At 43.9% G+C, this 18,890-nt stretch overlaps 1 protein-coding gene across 2 annotated transcripts in view; it reads right to left on the reverse strand.

Annotated features, from left to right (window-relative positions):
• LOC129711867 (olfactomedin-like protein 2A) overlaps positions 1-18,173 on the reverse strand; it is a 45,415-nt gene extending 27,242 nt beyond the window's left edge. The window contains exons 1-4 of one of the 2 annotated variants that reach the window (XM_055659846.1): positions 17,691-18,173; positions 6,250-6,513; positions 2,693-2,800; positions 763-942 (exon numbers count right to left, since the gene is read on the reverse strand). In XM_055659846.1, the coding sequence (XP_055515821.1) occupies positions 763-942; positions 2,693-2,800; positions 6,250-6,513; positions 17,691-17,774 (636 nt within the window). In that variant the 5' untranslated portion in view covers positions 17,775-18,173. Of the gene's footprint in view, positions 1-762; positions 943-2,692; positions 2,801-6,249; positions 6,514-17,251; positions 17,478-17,690 lie in introns of those variants that run through there. The other variant, XM_055659847.1, reaches the window with a different exon arrangement.
• Between the last annotated feature and the right edge of the window lie 717 nt (positions 18,174-18,890).

Below are 18,890 nucleotides of genomic sequence, written 5' to 3' on the forward strand. Positions count from 1 at the left end.
TTGGCACACCATGAATTCATTACAGGGCAGCACATCTTTTATCTACCTTTCTGTAAATGCCTCATGGAATTGATGCTGATTCCATTAAAATGACCTCATGAAATTATTACATTTACAGTGGCAGTCAGGTGCACAGCAAGCATGAGGAAGACCACGTCCTTGGGCACAGGGCAGGTTGGCTTTGCCATGCCATTCCAAGATGTCCATACTTTATTTTTGTAGATTACATTATCAGAATCGTTTGACTAAATTACTGTCTTGTACCTCTTTAAACAACTCACATAATTATGAAGTTTAAAGAAGCTTGCAGGACCACCTTCAATGGTAGGGTTCTTCTCTTCTTCTTTCTGGAGCAGACATACTGACAAGGATGCCAGGGGATGTTGCCAGGATCGTAGGCTGGGGAGCTATTTTGGCCCTCTTTAAACTCGCACAATATGCAACACTTGAGTACCAAAATCTGAGAAGGACAGCTATGACACTCATGATGGGCGGAATGGCCTAATTGTGCTCCTATAACTTATAATCTATGATCTTCTCTTTGTATTGTTTGATAACTCAAGTATTTCACTCCCACTCTTCTGGGAAGGAAGAGTGTACATAATTCAACTGATGGATTGCTGTTCATGCGAGTAAAGATTTCACTGAGCATGATCATCCAATTGCTTCCCAAGTTAACAACAAATTCGGAGCAAAGGTATTTAAAAATATTTTTGGAAACATATTTCCTGAATGATTTCATGGTCAATACGAAGTGGATACCTGTTGTTTATCTCCCACGCCTGCATCCTTCTGCAGCAACTGGAGACCCAGCTTTGAAATTTCCTTCTTGACACCGAGCATAATCTCAGAGTAGTTTTCATAACGTTTCATCTGGTCCGAAAGGGTTTTCACACTTTCTTTCATGAAGTCATTCTCCCTGGTCAGGTTTGATTTGATGGTCTGAAATATAAAATAGAATTTAGTCTCTCCATTATATAACGTACAGCCGAAGACATTAACCCAGCTTCAGGGTTTCAGTCACATCAACATGCGGCCCAGGTGAGCAGATTTTGTGGTTAGTCAGAGGCCTTGCTGAAGAGGAATGATCACCGAAAATCTGTACCAATTCATCAATACAGTTTCTCAGTAACAACACACAGCACTGCAACATGTTAAAGAAGATTCATCGTCATTTGTACAAAGGGAAATATTTTGTTGACAGCCACGGTTTTTGTCCTATGTTGTTACAAACACAGGCAATTAAGCTGAGGGACTCGACAGCAAAGCTTCCATTATTGAAGGGAGTAATTCAACTGAAGTGCAATGTTTAGAGGCAGCAATGTATCAGGATCATACCATGGAATACAAATCCTACACATGCAGCAAAACCCTATATCAACATTCTTAAAAAAGATGGCGTGAAAGCTTCCTGCACGACCCATTTGCTGGAATCCCCTTCAGGAAATTCACTCCGGACAACCAGACTCAAAAACTTATTCAAGAAATTATTTAAAGGGTATTAGGGCACTTCCGTCGGAGGCCGAGCTGAGTACTGACCAGACTGTACCTCATTTGGTTAGGTTTAGGTTTATTATTGTTACCTTACCGAAGTACAGTGAAAAGCTGTTTTGCATGCTATCCAATCAGATCAGGTAATGTACACAAGTACCTGTCTTAAACATTGGGATAGTTGCTGCCTCAACTACCTCCTCTGGCAGCTTGTTCCATACACCCACCACTGTTTGTGTAAAAAAGATACCCCTCAGATTCCTATTAAATCTCTTCCCCTTCACCTTAAACCTATATCCTCTGGTCCTCGATTCCCCTACTCTGGGCAAGAGACTGTTCATCTACCCGATCTATTCCTCGCATGATTTTATACACTTCTATAAGTTCACTCCTCATCCTCCTGTGCTCCAAGGAATAGAGTCCCAGCCTTCTCAACCTCTCCCTATAGCTCAACACCTCTCTGGTCTTGGCAACATCCTTGTAAATTTCCACTGTAGCCTTTAGAGCTTTACAACATCTTCTTTAAGCTTTGCCCATCTCATCATAAAGCTATGCCCTCTATAATTGATTTTTCCATCCTGCGAAAAAGATTCAGACTGTCTGTCAGAAAAGAGGAGTCGAGACCAGGGGCACATCAGCCATGATCATAGCAAATGGAGCAGGCCAAGAGGCCTGCTCCTGATCCTATTTTCTTATGTTCTGAAGCCAATACTCATGGGGGGGGGGGGGGGGTTCCAGCCTGCAGACACAAGTGTGCAAGAACATTTCTGCATCCACCATTAAGCTATAGATGTTCAGTTCTGTCAATGGGATCTCATGTTCATATGGGGAATACTCTCAATTGATATCTCAAATCTTTTCCATTGTAGGGAGGCTGGGGACCAATGGAATTGAATGAGTGAGCATGCTCAAGGGGCTGGTTAGTATAATCCTACTAATATACCTTACACATTTTCTTTGAAAGAGGAACCCTCAAACCCACCTGGTCCAGAGTATAATAAATTATCAAATCAATGTAAAGCAACAGACAAAGTCAAGATTGAAATAACAAATGGATACTTCTGAATTTACTCTTACATCAGAAACATAATGGAGCTAAGTACTATCATGAGTCAATGAGATATACAGTATGTCCTTCCCATGGTTTGTGCTACCAAGATTTCCAAATGATAAATACTACTGTGAACTTATTCTACATCACCTCTTCAAGATTGCTCATCTGTGTTGCCACTTTCCGTATATAGGAGTGAACTTTCATCATGTCAATGCTATACAAAGTACCTTCCAGTAGGTCAACAAGTGACTGCAACTAGAGTGAGAACATAAAAAGTAAAGTTAAAAATATCAATCATTTGTCAGGCAAAGTATCACCCTTTTAAAGTTTATTTTGCAATCACTTAAGGACTCAAAGATGATAAAATCCATAATTAATAAATATTTATTTACAAACGTTCCCTCGCTTAGTCTCTTAATGGGCATGCAAGAGTGAATGGGTTACATTGTAGGGGACTGATGGGAGTGCTCTGAGGGAAGACATAGACAATAGGCCAAATGCCTGCTTATAATACTGTTAAGAAATTTATGATTAATCATTTTAATCCTGGCTCGTGACATTTCCCAGGCCAGGGGGATCTGGCCATTCTAGAAAGTCAGTAATAGCTTTGGAAAAAAAGTACCTTTGGGCTCTACTTGGGGGAGGTGCAGAGAATTCTCACAATTTGCTCACTCCCCTTGGATTGGATGATTATCCCTAGGGTCCTCCTCCTCCCAGTAGGGGATAATGGACAGGTTCTCAAACACCCGCCCTTTCCCCACAAAGCCTATGCTGTTTGTATACAGTCAGAGATCAGACCCCTGGTGCCTCTAACACCACCACAGGCTCCATGCATTGCTGCTTTGATCTGCTTCAGAGGCTACCCTGGTTGATTGGAAACACAGTGTGTCAATCAGGCTGACATTTGGGTGGGGATCTTTTTTTTTTAAAGTCACAACTGTCTCTTCCACCCCCTCTCCTGAAGCAAACCCACAGTGTCAATATCAAAGCCTTTAAATCCCCAGAGTCTTTCAATTGAAATGCACAGGAGGCTGAAACCAATTAAAGTTTAACTGCTGTTGGTGAGAGTGTTCCCGATGACACATGCAAATTTTCAACCCCCCCAGATCATTCGCAAAATCCTCTATAATTAGCAAATAAACGACAGCTTTTGTTTATTCTGCTGTGGCGTCAGATTTGAAGTGCTTTCAAACTGTTAACATTTGATGATAACAGAAACATTACCAGACATTTACAAAGGAAAGCCGCGTTTATTTCATATACCTTATTTATAAAATTTCAATTATAACAGAATTTATAGAGCTGAGCATTGCAACAAAAGTGCCATAAAACTGTCTTCATGGCCGGTGGCTAAAGAATATATGGTAACTCAAGGCAAATAGTTAGCAATGTTCTTATATGACAGGTTTATGGTCTATTATATTAATTCACACAATGTGAATGTCACGACCAAGGCTTGAAGTGTGCCAAATTGCCTTGTGGAAGGTAGTAGTGAGCCACCTCCTTAACGGGTTTGGAATAATCAGTGGCTTGCTTTGCCATTACAGAATCGGTCACATTGGTGCGTTTCAGACGGGCGACGATAATATGAAGGACACCAGTGAATGACTTTCACCAGGTGAGCGATGCGGTTTAGCATTGAGACTGGGGCTGGGACGGCACAGTGGATGTGGGCCAATGCTGCCACTGAACCTTAGGGCAATTCATTGCCATGTGAGCAGCAACAACCGGGGATTTGTGCTCAGATTCAGTCTCCTGGGATGTCGGCACAAGGGGTCATGCAGCAACAGGCAGGGCAAGGGTAGTACAGGTTCCCAGCATTACAACATTGTCAATTCTAGATCCAATAACCCATTTTATTGCCAATTCCATTGGTAATCTTTCTGTGAACACATCCAGAGTGCTGATAAGTTGCCTGTGCATGGCAGTTTGATGGTTACTAGCTCTGTTATTCAGCTTTTAACTTAATGATACTTAGGCTCCAAGTATTAAGATACTAAGTTTAGATGAAGGAATTTAATGTAACATCTCCAAGTTTGCAGATGACACAAAGCTGGGTGGTAGTGTGAGCTGCGAGGAGGATGCAGGGTGACTTGGATAGATTGGGTGGGTGGGCAGATGCATGGCAGATGCAGTACAATGTGGATAAATGTGAGGCTATCCACTTTGGTGGCAAGAGCAAGAAGGCATATTATTATTTGAATGGTGGCAGATTAGGAAAAGAGGAGGTGCAACAGGACCTAGGTGTCCTTGTACATCAGTCACTGAAAGTAAACATGCAGATGCAGTAGGCAGTGAAGAAAGCAAATGGCATGTTGGCCTTCATAGCGAGAGGATTTGAGTATAGGAGCAAGGAGGTCCTACTGCAGTTGTACAGGGTGCTGGTGAGACTGCACCTGGAATATTGTGTGCAATTTTGATCTCCTAGTTTGAGGAAGGACATTACTGCTATTGAGGGAATTCAGCGGGACTGACATATGATGAAAGAATGGATCGACTGGGCGCATATTCACTGGAATTTAAGGGGCTGTCCCACTGTGGCGACCTAATTGGCGAGTTTAGGAGATTTTGAAAAAGTGTTATGTTGAAGACTTCCTTCGACTATGTAGAAGACCTCCTTCGACCTCCGTCGACTATGTTGAAGACTAGCTTCGACTAGCTTCTGGAAAATTGAACACCAAATAGTGGATAGTGAAGACGACCGACCTCCTTCGTTCTCCTTCGACCTCCCTTCGACTACGTTGAAGACTATTTACGACAACCTTCAAATACCTTCGACTACCTATGAATAACATGCCGACCTAATAAGACCTACTTTGACCAAACCTACAAGTAAAAAAAATATCGATTTTTTCCATGGCGACCTTTTTTTACTCGTGGGCGTTTTTCAGCATGTTGAAAAATATGCCGCGACCTAGATGAGGTCTCGAGTACATGAGGACTATTCTCGAGCATGAAGAAAAGTTACAAAGATCTCCTAGGACCTCGTGTCAACCATGCTGCGAGTACGAGTCGAGGGCAAACTCTTCTAAACTCGCCAATTAGGTCGCCGCAGTGAGACAGCCCCTTTCGAAGGATGAGAGGGTATCTTATAGAAACATAACATTTTTAAGAGATTGTACAGGCTAGATGCAGGAAAAAATGTTCCCGATGTTTGGGGAGTCCAGAAACAGGGTCACAGTATCAGAATAATCAGGTAGGCCATTTAGGACTGAGATGTGGAAAAACTTTTACAGCCAGAGAATTGTGAATCTGTGGAATTCTCTGCCACAGAAGGCAGTGTAGGCCAATTCACTGGATGTATTCAAGAGAGAGTTCAATATAGCTCTCAGGGCTAATGGAATCAATGAATATGGGGAGAAAGCAGGAATGGGGTATTGATTTTAGATGATCAGCCAGGATCACATTGAATGGCGGTGCCGGCTCGAAGCGCCGAATGGCCTACTCCTGCACCTTTCTATGTTTCTATGCTGTCCATCATCCCATGGTGGGATTTGTCTCCAGAGTTAGAACGTGTTTCTTGATAATTTGTCCAGTAATAAAATCAGAAGGCAACTGCATCTCTAACATACGTGAATTAAAACCATGTAATATTTATTGATTCATTTACAGCAACAAAAGAACTTTAGAGCAATAAATCCATCAGCTGAGGTGGTTTTGGGTTCTCATATTTTGCAGCTGTTTACTTGACATTACCCTGGTACCTTAAAGAATTCTGGAGCCTGTTTCCTGAGCTTTTCCATTCTCCACTCATTTTCACAAGGGTTGAGAGATGACGGAGGAGCCACGCAGGAACATTTACAGTCTGTCCCAGAGCTGACAGTTTCAACTGTGTAGAAGTCTTCAATGCGCAAGCTGCCATTCCGGATGCGACTGCAGGCATCTTTTGTCAGGGGCCGCATGATGCATTTGCAGCGGCAGTCAGAGCCCTCGGATATCATTCGGACCTGATCATCCTCCCCAAACAGCTGTTGAAATAAAAATAATTCACTAGCAGGAGTGTGCAGGCCAGTATCAATGGGCCTCAGTATTTACTATAGCAAGTTTACATCAACATGGCAATGCAATTACTGTCTCCAGCATGCTAAGAAACAAACCCATTATTTCTGCCTGCTTCTGCCCCACTGAACTAATCTCCACCTACCTCGAATCCCCACCTACGTCCGAGACACCACACATGCTATTTAACTCTTTAATAACTTTTTGCCTTTAGGCCCCCAGTCACTTATCTTTATCATGAATGTCCAGTCCCTCTACACCTCCATCCCACACCAAAGTCTCAAGGCCCTCTGTATTTTTCCTTGCACAGTGACTCAACAAATTTCCCTCAAATAACACTCCCCTCTGCCTAGCAGAACTTGTCCTCACCTTCAACAACTTGCCTTTCGATTCCTCTCACTTTCTCCATGTTAAATGTGTAACCATGGGCTCTCGCGTGGGCCCCTGCTATGCCTGCTTTTTTGTTGGTTACAACAAACAATCCTGGTTCCAGGCATACACTGGTCCTATCCCCTAATTCTTTCTCCGCCATATCACCAACTGCACCGGTGCTGCCTCCTGCACCTGTGCAGAACTCATGAACTTAATTAACTTCTCCACCATCTTCCACCTTGGTCTCAAATTCACCTGGTTTATCTCTGACATCTCTCTCCCTTTTCTTGATTTCTCTATCTCCATCACAGGAGACAGACTATTGACTGACATATCTTTGGTGTCCTGGATTTCTGATCTTGCTCCCTCTCCCCCAGATGCAATAAGGAGAGTTCCCCTGGTCCTCACCTTTCACCGCATCGAACACATTATCTATCCTCTGATATTTCTGTCACCTCCAACGTGATTCCACCACTAATCACATCTTCGCATCTCCACCCCTTTCCACCTTCCGCAGAGACTGCTCCCACCACAACTCCTTCGTTCACTCGTCCCTTACCATCCAAACCACCTCCTCTCCAGGTACTTTTCTCTGCAACCGCAGGAGATGTAAGCACCTGTTCTTATACCTCCTCCCTTGACTCCATCCAGGGACCCGAGAATACTTCCAAGTGAGACAGAGGTTCACATGCATCTTCTACAACCTCATCTACTGCATCTGGTGTTTCCGATGCGAGTTACTGTACATTGGCGAGACAACGCGTGGACTCAACAACTGTCTTGCTGAAGACTTACGCTCAGTCCGCCAAAACCTACTGGATCTCCCAGTTGCTAATCATTTTAACTCCCTTTATTCCCATACTGTCTGTCTGGGGCACCGCCATTGCCAGAGTGAGGCTATACACAAATTGGAGGAACAGCACCTCGTATTTTGCTTGGGTAGCTTGCATAGCTTACAACCCAACGGTATGAAGTTGAATTCTCTAATTTTAGGTAACATCTACAAACAACTCCCTCCCTCCCCCTACTTCCTCCACTTCAAATCTGCTAACTAGCTCCACAGCATGCAATGATGTATCCCTCATGGGCTCACACCTGCCTCTAGCCGTCAGTGCCTGGTGCCACCCTGATTCCTTGTTTTTTTTCTTGTTTCGAGTTCCACCCACCCCACACACACACAATCAGTGTAAGAAGGGTCCCAACCTGAAATGTCACTCATTTGTTTTCTCCAGAGATGCTGCCTGACCCACTGAATTACTCCAACTTTTTGTGCCTATCTTTGGTATTAACCAGCACCTGAAGTGCCTTTTTATAACATGCTGAGAAACAAAAGCTTGCATTTACTGAGAACCCGTCACACATTTGAGGTCTAAAAGCACTCCACGGCTGGTGAAGGCCAGCTTAGAAGACAGTTAAGTATCAATATAGAATGAAGTGTTGGAGTAACTGTGGGTCAGGCAGCATCTCTGGAGGAAATAGATGTGACCTTTCTTCAGACTTCATCAGTCCCTCCACAGATATTGCCTGACCCACTGAGTTCCTCCAGCACTTTCCTATTTTGTTAAATGAAGGTTGGCCTCCATCCACAATAAATTCCATTATTTTTCCAGTCATTTTCTGATTGTTTAGGAATAAAATCAGAACCAATCGTCATGTTCCGGCAAGTTTGAATGTCTCGCGGAAGCAGCAATGAGTTGTTGATTTGCAATAAATGTGTTCAAGTAAACAGGAATGAGAACTTGCAAACAAATCACTGTGGTTCTGGGCTAAGGATTCACAGATATCCCGGCAAAACCCAGGATCCAGTCTCCAGTACCGAGGTAAACAATAAGAATATAAACAAAAGCTAAAAAAGGTTTCTGGGAAGTTGTAATACCTCACAGCTTCCATTAACTTCTTAAGATGTTTGTTTGGGCTACATTCTTATCAAGAGAAGACCAGAGGTCTTCAGTATATCACCATTTGGAGAGCTTTAGTATCAAATTAGCAGTAATTAATGTTGCTTTGGAAATAGAAAGAGTGAAAAGAGTCCAGCTGGAAGCTTCAAATGTTCAGAGCACTTAATGGAGTTTGCACCCTCAGCCCTGTCCTGTAACTGCAAGTCTTTAAAGGTCTTGCATCTCATGCCTTTGTGGATACACAAACAATGACTGTCACACTTGGAAAGGTTTTCCTCATGAGTAAAGTGTGTTTAATTGTCATATGTACCAGCAATGAAACAATAACATTCTTTTTTGACTGAGCTTTAAAGGCCCTTTAATGCAATAATACACAAATAAAAAAATAACCAGACCATAATAGTGAAAAGCCGTAGTACGTGGTGGAATAAAAAATAAGTCTGCAACATATCGTAGTTGGTGGGTGGGTGTGTGGTTGTTGTTAGTATTGTGCAGTGTTCAAGGGCCTGTTTGTTGTTGGAAAGAAGCAGTTCTTGAACCTGGTGGTCACAGTTTTCATGTTTCTGTACCTTTGTCCCGATGGTAGCACCGAGATGAGAGCGTGGCCAGGGTTGTGTTATCATGGGAAATGTAAGCTTCTTGATTAAAATAAGCAAGAAAGATTTGTGATCATGAATTGACAATGAGAAAATAATCAGACTAAAACAGGGCAAGTATATAAGAAATATAAACAGAAAATGTTGGCATATTCAGCAGGTCTGGTAGCACCTGTAAGGATAACGATAGTGTTTTCATTGTAGAAACAAGGAACTGCAAATGCTGGTTTACCAAGGAAAAACACAAAATGCTGGAGTAACTCAGCAGATTAGGCAGCATCCCTGGAGAACATGGATTGGTGACGATTTGGATTGGGACCTTTCTTCAGACTGATGCTGCCTGCCCGCTGAGTTACTCCAACATTTTGTGTCTTACCAACAGTGTTTTCATTAACTGTGTCTCTCCCTGACATACTGAGTATTTCCTGCATTTTTTATTTTTGCGATCAATCATGGTACAAACTTCCTTCTGCCCAATCAGGCACGGAACTCGCTATCAAAATATGGAGGGAACCGGGGGACAGGGGGGACACATTTTTTGGCGGCCGCGCAAGCATGCGCACACTCACACACACGTGCGCGAGGCTTCGGAGGCCCAATCCAGCACTAAATGCAGCACAACTCTGCCTGTCTCGCCGGGTTAACTAAAGCCCTGACTGGACTGACGGGATACCAACGCTGCTTCTCCACGCTGGCCATATTTCCCGCAAGCCCAGGCAGGTTAATCTGGCGGGACAGGCAGAGTTGAGCTGGGTTTAGCTCTGCATCTCTGCGCTGGCTGTGGACCTGGGGGCACAGCTCTCGTCTGACTCCTGACCTCTCTAGCCACCCGTGGGGGTGGGGGGCACTCGGGTGGGGACGGGACAGTGCCGGAGACGCGGCTGGGATCAACCCTGGCTGCGGATGAGGCGCAGGTCTGTGCCCCGTCTCCCTCCTCCAATCATCGTGCTGAATCAACATGTCCCGCCCCCATTGCCTGCTGACCTACGTGTCTCTCGTCCAATTGGTGCCCTCGATCAGCAGTCCCACCTCCACTGTCACGCGGAAAGCGGAGATTTTAAAATCCGGATGACAATTACTTGGGGGGGGGGGGGATGTCCCCCACCTCTCAAAACATGGGGGGATGTGTCCCCTCTGGCCCCCCCAGGTTTTCCGCCCCCTGTGCCCAATTAACCCAAGTGGGAAAAAAAAATATTGGCTCATCTGGCAAAATTTCAGATTTTGACTATCTTCAGTATTATACCTTTGGACTCAAGTCATATTCAATCTGTTGTCACCGAGGAAAGGGTTACTCCATCAATGTACCATGGCATACCGATAGTCGAGGTGAGTGAAATAAAAAAAACATTGGAAAATGAGATGCATGAATTTGATGCATGAAAGTAAAAATGTGAATGTTTTTAATGTAGCTTAAAGATTAAAAATAAATTAGATTGTGTAAACTATAAATTCTGAATTGAAACTGTAAATAACAAACGAAAATATCAACTAAGTGTAGCAGTGGTAAAAGTGGGGGGGGAGGAGGGGATGCTTCCGAATCACAACCAGACCCGAATTCTGTCATGTATCTGATGAGAAACCTCATCTAAGACACAGTGTTTGACCAACACAAACAAGCAATTACAGGTTCTTTGATTGTGAACCCGTTGCATTGAATGCCCAGAGTTCTTGCTTGTAACAGCAGCAAAAAGAAGCAATATATGTATGTGAAATAACAAGCATTTGCAGACATGAATCGTGTTTTAGGGGGTGTCATTTCTGAGACCAGGAACCCTATTAACATTTAAAGCTCAGGACGCTTTCCTTTATTAGCAGAGTCATTGAATACAAGATGAGGGGGATTACGGTAGAAGTGTAGAACACTAGTTTAGCCACAGATTGACTCTTCTGGTCACAGCATCACAGGAAAGAAGGGATGTATGAAGAATGTGGCATTGCATTTTAACATTACTTGGTCGTGCACTAGAATGTATATACACTCTGTATATCCCCCCCGATTCATAAATAAGTTAATTAAAAATGGCAGGGATCATTTTCCAAACTCCTCCATATAATAACTGGAGCAAAATGGAAAAAGTTTATGCAAATATCATTAGATATATTCTCCTTGAGAAAATTTGGAATTATATACCAGTTTTGCATATAGATGGAAACAGATGGCACAGGTATTGCAGCCACTTCACAACTCAAGTAACCTGGGTTCCTAGTTGTTTCCTGTGGAGGTCGATGTTCTCGCAATGATTGTGTTGTGCTCTGGTTTCTTGCCATATTCTAAATAAGTGCTGATTGGTAGGTTATTTCTAGTGTAAACAACCCTTCGTTGAGGTGGGTAGCAGGTGAATCGAGGGTAGTTAATGGCCATGCAAGAAAGAATGGAACACAGCATTTGGTTTGATGTCAATGTGTAGAATGGCCTCCTCATCATAGGAAAATATGATATAAGCAGAGCAGGCTGATAATATACAGCCATTCAATGCCCTTTGTGATGAATATGTTACATTGAAGGGGCAGTGCAGTTGAAGCGGACTACATGGACTTTAGTAAAACCTTTGACAATGTATGTGTGGTAGGCTAGTCTGGTATAGTCTAGATCACATGGGATCCAAAGCAAACGAACCATTGGATACAACATTGCTAGTTACATCTGCTCAAACTTTAATTTCTGCAAACTCTTTTTCCTCAGATCTCAACTTTGAGGGTTCTATAGCACAGACCAATCATTGTAATTGATGCCAGCATTGAACCGTTTGGTTGGCATTATTCCCCTCATTTGGATTGTTACTTTGATCATATATTTTAACTTCATATCATCTAGTTTAAATTTAATCTTGATTACATTTTCAACCCACACAAGACATTTTGACTGATAATCAGACTCCTTTCAAGACTATTTAACTGTTAATAATGATCTAAAATGTTCCGTGCAATTGCTACTCATTTCCTAAATAACACTTTAACATGTTGTGAATTCCCAGAGATCATTTCAGTCGTTTAAATTCATGCCGACTTTGCTCCTGTGCCCCTGAGGCAGAAAGACTGTGTGGACCTATAATCCAGAACAGCAGCTGTATAGCAACTGTCATCCAACAGTTGATTAAACTTAGGGACCAAGTTCTGTATTAAAAACAAAGAACACGTAGTCAAAATCTTTTCAGACCTATTCCTGCCGTGGGTTAGCTGCACCAGGACATAGTACGATTCCTTTTGGGGAGTTAGGAGTGAACTACATTAGGTCTGTAAGGGATTTATGATACTACTTACAAAGTTCACATAAAAATTAAACGTAGGTAAAGATATACAACGCATTAACCGTCCCAGCTGAACAAGCCTCTGATCATTCCCGATCACCTCAAGTTCTTAAAAAGAGTGGCCTGTCATATCATTAGGGGCTCAAGGAGGCAGGGGCAATGAATTTAACTGAGTGTGAACAACTGGGGCTTTCATTCTGAAAGGTTGGGAGCTACTGGTGTAATGGATATGGTGTAATGGACAAGCTAGCCAAATATATGACAGGAGCCGCCTGATGTCAGTGTCTGAGCTAGCTAGGGAAGTTAACGATGCCTTCACTTGAAATTCAATCTCGGAGCTCCAGGACAGCCAGAAGTGCTCCAGGCCACAACCAATTTCTGACGTGAAGCAACGTTCTTGTATCACTCCTCGTTCCTTTTCAAAAAGGGTCTGCCTTTCTGTTTGCCATTCTAACATTGGTTTGGGAAGAGGCACTTTTCACAATGTCAGGATTTTCTGATATTTTATGTACTTTTCAAAAATCCAGTGACAACCCTAATGCAAGGGTTAATGGATGCAGGTTTGCGCTTGCTAAAATCCCCGAACCAAATTAACAATGCCAGTGTTATTGGCTGAGGGCCGAATACTGGCCAAGAGTCCAGGGGGTCTCCACTGACTAGGGCATTGGGAATTTTTATTCCACGGCAGGGGGTATACGGCTCTCCTTCTAACAGCTCCAGCAAAGGGCATGTTCCTCCCTCAGAGCAGAGACAATGCTCTGACTCACACTGCAGTGGGACAAGGGCCCATCAAGTATCTGCTCAGATCTGCAAACTGTTCCTGAAATAACAGCAAAAGTTATCCCAGTACAGTGGCAACCCAGCTGCCCTATTGTTGAGGAGTAGGCTTTATTTCCAGAGTGACGTGACAAGATTTTGGATACTCTCCAAGACACTGTGGCAGCAATTGGGCATTGAACGGAGTAGGCTGACTACTAGGAGTTGGTGGGTGAACAGTCAGTTTCTTCCCACTTAAACCTAAAGATGGAAAATCTTAAGCTGTGCACTTGGGATTCTTCCACTAACTGGAAGAATGGAGGCCTCTTTTTGCCTTGTATATAGTTGGGAAATTCCACACACATAGGAGCACACTATTATTAAAGTGCAGAAGGAGACTGTTTGGCCCATAAAATCTAAACCTGTTCTCTGTAGGATAAGACTGTCTTCCCCAGTTCTTTTCCTTTTGTTCTACGTTATTTTCCCACAAGACCATCCAATTCCACTTTGAAAGGCCTGACTCCATTTAGCCCCGGTTCAAACTATCACTATCTTCTATCTATCTATATTACTAAAACTCTGTTCTTGACTGGTTTCGGCGATCTGTGCTGTGATTTCCGAGAGAACGCCGCCACCTACGGCCGTCATTTTTGGCCACCTCGCTCAGAGCACCCCTCCACTGTATGTGTGCCGAGGATTTTTCCCGTCGATGAAATATGACAGAGATATTAATGTTTTTACTAAATTCCCCATTCTCTCTGCTGCCCCCGCTGGAGGCAGGGGAAGGGACTATAAAACCAGGAAGTGGTGTGCCTCAATTAGTCTCTGCAAGCTGGAGCTCTGTCAATTAGTCTCTGTCACTCTCTGAATGACACTGAACAAATGTCTACAGCACTGTGAGTACCCTTAATTTGGTTTGAAAATGACAATATAGTTAGTTTGAAGTAAAAAAAAGCACTGCCTGCAAATGCTTGTTTGGGTTGAATTAAAAAGGCACTCTCTCTCTCTCTCTCCTCTATCCCTCACTCTTTGTCTCAATCCCCCACTTCCCCCCTTTCTCTCTCCCCCTCCCTCCTCCCCCCCCCCCCCCCCTCCTCTCTCCCCTCCTCCCCCCCTCCCTCCTCTCCCCCCCCCTCTCCTCTCCCCCCCTTCTCCTCTCCCCCCCTTCTCCTCTCCCCCCCCCCCCTCCCTCCTCTCCTCCCTCCCCCCCTCTCTCTCTCTCCTCCCCCCTCTCTCCCCTTTTTCCTCCCACCCATCCCCTCCCCTAAACCCCCCTCCCCCTCTAAACACCCCCTACCCCTCCCCCACCCCCCCCCCCTTCCCTCCACTCTCCCTCTCCCTCACCTCCCCTCAGCACACCCCCTCTCCCCCCCTCCCCCCCCATCCCCCCCCCCTCTCTCTCTCCCCTCCCCCACCCTTCTTCCCTCCCCTAAAAACCCCCTCCCCTCTCCACCCCCTACCCTCCACCCTCCCTCCCTGCTCCCCACCTCTCTCCCTCAGCACCCCCCCTCTCTCTCCCCCTCACTCACCTCTCTCTCTCTCTCCCCCACCTTTCCCCCCACACCCACCCTCCCTCTTACCCTCTCTCTACCCCCCTATCCCTCTTGCCCCTCTCTCTGTGTCTCTATCTCTCTGTGTGGCTCTGCCCCTTCTCTCTCTGCCCTCACTCTCTACCCCCCCCCCCCCCCCCCCTCTCTCTAGATGTGACTACAAGTTGGGGGCTATGCGCCAGTAGATAGGGTGGTTATGGGGTAAAAGGAGCATATTAATATAATATCAAGGGGGGTAATTAGCGTGAGTGCGGGGGGGCGAGGGATAATTAGTGTGTGACGCTGCATGCCGCCTCCCCCCACCCACAACCGCACGTTGGGGGAACAGACCCAACGGGTCTGTACTTGGTCTAGTTCTCTATATTTTCTTCCCACCCTCTTTTGCCTGCCTCTTTGAATCTTTATCCCTTGGTCCATCCTTGAACCATCCCACATAGTGAGCAGATTCTTTCAAATTTCCTCCATCTAAACTCGACTATCCTGCCCAAAATCCCTCAGCTCGCCCTGCTTCGAGGATAACGCCAGCTTCTCCACTCTAAACCTGTGATGGAAGTCCTCATCTTGGGGATCTCACGTAAATTGGGAAATATTAAAACTACAAAAGTAACCATTTTACACTTAATCTTTAATGCTAAGCAGCAATCTCTCTGGCATTTTGGATTTAGATGTGCAGCATTCATATTACTAAATGTGTTTTTGCACATAATATCAGTGTTTGCGTGAGATTTCCAGCAACAACAGAAGTGAAAGCCTAAGAAACCTCATAACACTCCAAGCACTGCCGGCGGTCAGTACTGTCATCGTACTTTACCTTACAGTCAAGTAAATATTTCCTTTGCCTGTGCACTGTTATCATGTGGTTATGTGTTGGCAGCATACAATATTTATAAAATCCTACCGAATGCTAACAAGCTAAAGCAAGTTAAAACATCCTATACTAATCGCTTTACCCATTTAAGTCATGAATCCTGCACCAGATTGCCCAAGGATTTTAGATGTAAATTATTCGTTTTGCATCTGATTAAAAAAAAACAATAATTTGTTCGCCTTTTAAATGTAATCCAGCAATCTTGAATCCCTTCAATTCAGCTGGTACAATCACAACTTGAAGCTCGCTGTTTTGTGCAGTACTGATCTCTACATTTTGTGCAGGGTGAAGAATTAAAGTTGATCTGATCCTTTCTGTTCATCATTCCCTCTTCATGCAGGTTCCAGGTAATCTGCTCTGATTACTGCAGCGGCCCAGGGTGCAGCCCCCACTCCCCGCTGCTCAGTGTCCAGCCTCTGCCTCCCTCCTCCTGCAGAAGCCTGCCATGTGAGGAGTCACTGGTCTCTGTTCCTGACTGCTCACTCTTTGACCATAACATTGTACACTGCGAGAGACAATTCAACCTCTACAGCTGTTTTACTATTCATTTAGATCATTACTGTTCTACATTTACTGTCCTTTCTTCCACATTCCTTGATATCCCTTTCAGACAAAAAAAAAAATAGTGATTTCACTTTCAGTATTTCCAGCTGACTCGTGTTACTTATAGTGCAAAGACTTACCTCAGCACCGTGCATTTTAATCTCCAAATTGAACAAGCTTGGTCTCAAACCCCGACCAAACCCACCACAGAAAGTATCTCTTCCTCACCAGCCCTTCCAATCATAAAATCAGTTAAAATGTTGTACAACACTTAAAGTCCAGATATTAAAGACGACACAAGGTCCGAAGCCGAACAATTGTCACAAAAGCTTTCGACCCGCTGACAGATGTAGTGGCAGGTAATGTGCCATGTTCTTCATTTGAAAAAACAAGTTATTTTTTTAAATAGATATTGAAATACTGATAAGTAATTGCAGAAAATGCTGCCAATTGATGCCAAACTCTGGAGGCTGTCATTTTTATAGATTTTGGAATTATGATCAAAAGCCCGTTTTTCACACGTACAATGTCCGGACCAAATAAACTATAGACATGTGTGGCAAACACTCGTAGGTAGTGTGATTGCCACAGAAACCTTTCTGATGAAATCATAGAATCCGGGAAGTCCTTCACAAAGTGAATTACATCAATTAATTAGTAGTGTTTTCTCCAATGATGATGTGCTGCAAATCAGAGATCCGTTGCACAAACTCTGAATCAACATCTTAAAATGTAAAAGAGTTTACATTTCAAAAACATTTACTTCCAAATGTTTGACAAATAATTCTGCTTTGCCAAATTGTTTTATCCCCGCAATGGGCTATTGCAGGAATCGACACCAGACGCCTGCTCAATTCATGGTAAAATAAAACCCACCTAAATGCAGTTACTTTGATTTTCGAAGTAAATTTAACTGGAGCACTTGATTTGTTAGCTATATACAGAGAGCCTGCACAAGCCATGTGTGGAGAAACGGGTCTAGTGACCCACCTACTGTGACTTTGCCGCCTTGAATCTGATCCAGATGTTCAGGAGAACTCTCAAAACTTGTTTATAACAACACGAGGTTGACTTCGGTGACTGATTGACTCGTACAAAGCCCGCAGTGCACGCCTGGCAATTAGTGCCCCTGTCTGAACTGAAACTTTGTTACTGTTCCACATTGTAAGGCACTTAAAAGGAAACAGCTTCTTCCAAAATAAATATGGACTTGCATTTCTTTTATCTGAACGAGATAACAACATTTATTTTATTATTATAAAATTAAACTGTTTAACATTAAAAGAGTCATTGAAAAGATAACATTAGAACTCACCTTGCTGGTTGCAGTAACTGTCTGTGATAGGATGAGAAGTGAAATTGTCATTTTTAGTGGTATCCACATTATTAATAAGTACATTTTATATTATTGATGTTTGAGAGAGAGGAGAATCTGAGGGATGTTGCAGCTTTATGCGAAATCCCGATAACAAGACGAATCTAGTCGGCGCGCCAATGCTTTAACCAGACATGGCTTGGGTTCCCCACAAGAACGCGAAAGTCTTGCATCCAACTCCTCCTCCAACACTAGGGCAACTGCGGCTGTGCGGTGCACAATTCCGCTTTACTACCAGAGAAGGCTATTTTTAATTCCCACCGTGTATTGAATGTAAGGGAGGAGCATTAATGATTGCCAGTAAATGCCCACCCACTGACCGCGGGGCCAAAACTCACTGCAGTTCCAATCTGCTAATGAATCACGGTTGTCGCAGATTTAAATGTGAAAATGACAGATGTTGTTGGTGTGTCCTTTGGTTTTACCGTGAGCTGAGCTGCGCTGCTTCACGGGCAGGGAGGGAGGGATGTAGTGTTTGTGCGGTGAAACAACGCGTGTTGCCCGGCTCTTCATCCAACTGCGCCTGGTCCCCTGTTCCCCGCGGTGGCTGCGCCATCTGGTGGCCGCACACAGCGACGTCATACAGCAGCAAAACACAGTCTGAAGAAGGGTTTCGGCACGAATCGTTGCTTACTTCCTTCGCTCCATAGATGCTGCTGCACCCGCTGAGTTTCTCCAGCATTTTGGTGTACCTTCGATTTTCCAGCATCTGCAGTTCCTTCTTGAACAGCAAAACACAGTGTGCTGGAGGAACTCAGCGGCTCAGGCAGCACCTTGTGGAGGGAACGGACAGACGGTGTTTTGGGTCAAGATCCTTTTGCTCTCTACTCCATTTGCCTGAAGAAGCGTTTCCGCCCAAAACATCGCCTATCCATTCCCTTCACGGACGCTACCTGACCCGCTTACTTCGACCAGCAGTTGCATTTCTTCAGGGACGTTTTAAGCGCATCGTTGAATATTTTTCTGTTCCCCTGGTATTCTCTATCCGTGACAGAACTAGGAATAGATTTTTTTAATTTCCAAAAATAAACTTTGTTCAGAATAAAAAATATATAAAAAAACAAGAACAGTGCAAACATTTCTTCCAACATTCTCAGCATCTAAACATTAATTAATGTCATACTCAGTAGTACAGGTACT

The sequence above is a fragment of the Leucoraja erinacea genome, chromosome 31 (genome assembly GCF_028641065.1).
Source record: "Leucoraja erinacea ecotype New England chromosome 31, Leri_hhj_1, whole genome shotgun sequence".
Classification (NCBI taxonomy): Eukaryota; Metazoa; Chordata; class Chondrichthyes; order Rajiformes; family Rajidae; genus Leucoraja; species Leucoraja erinaceus.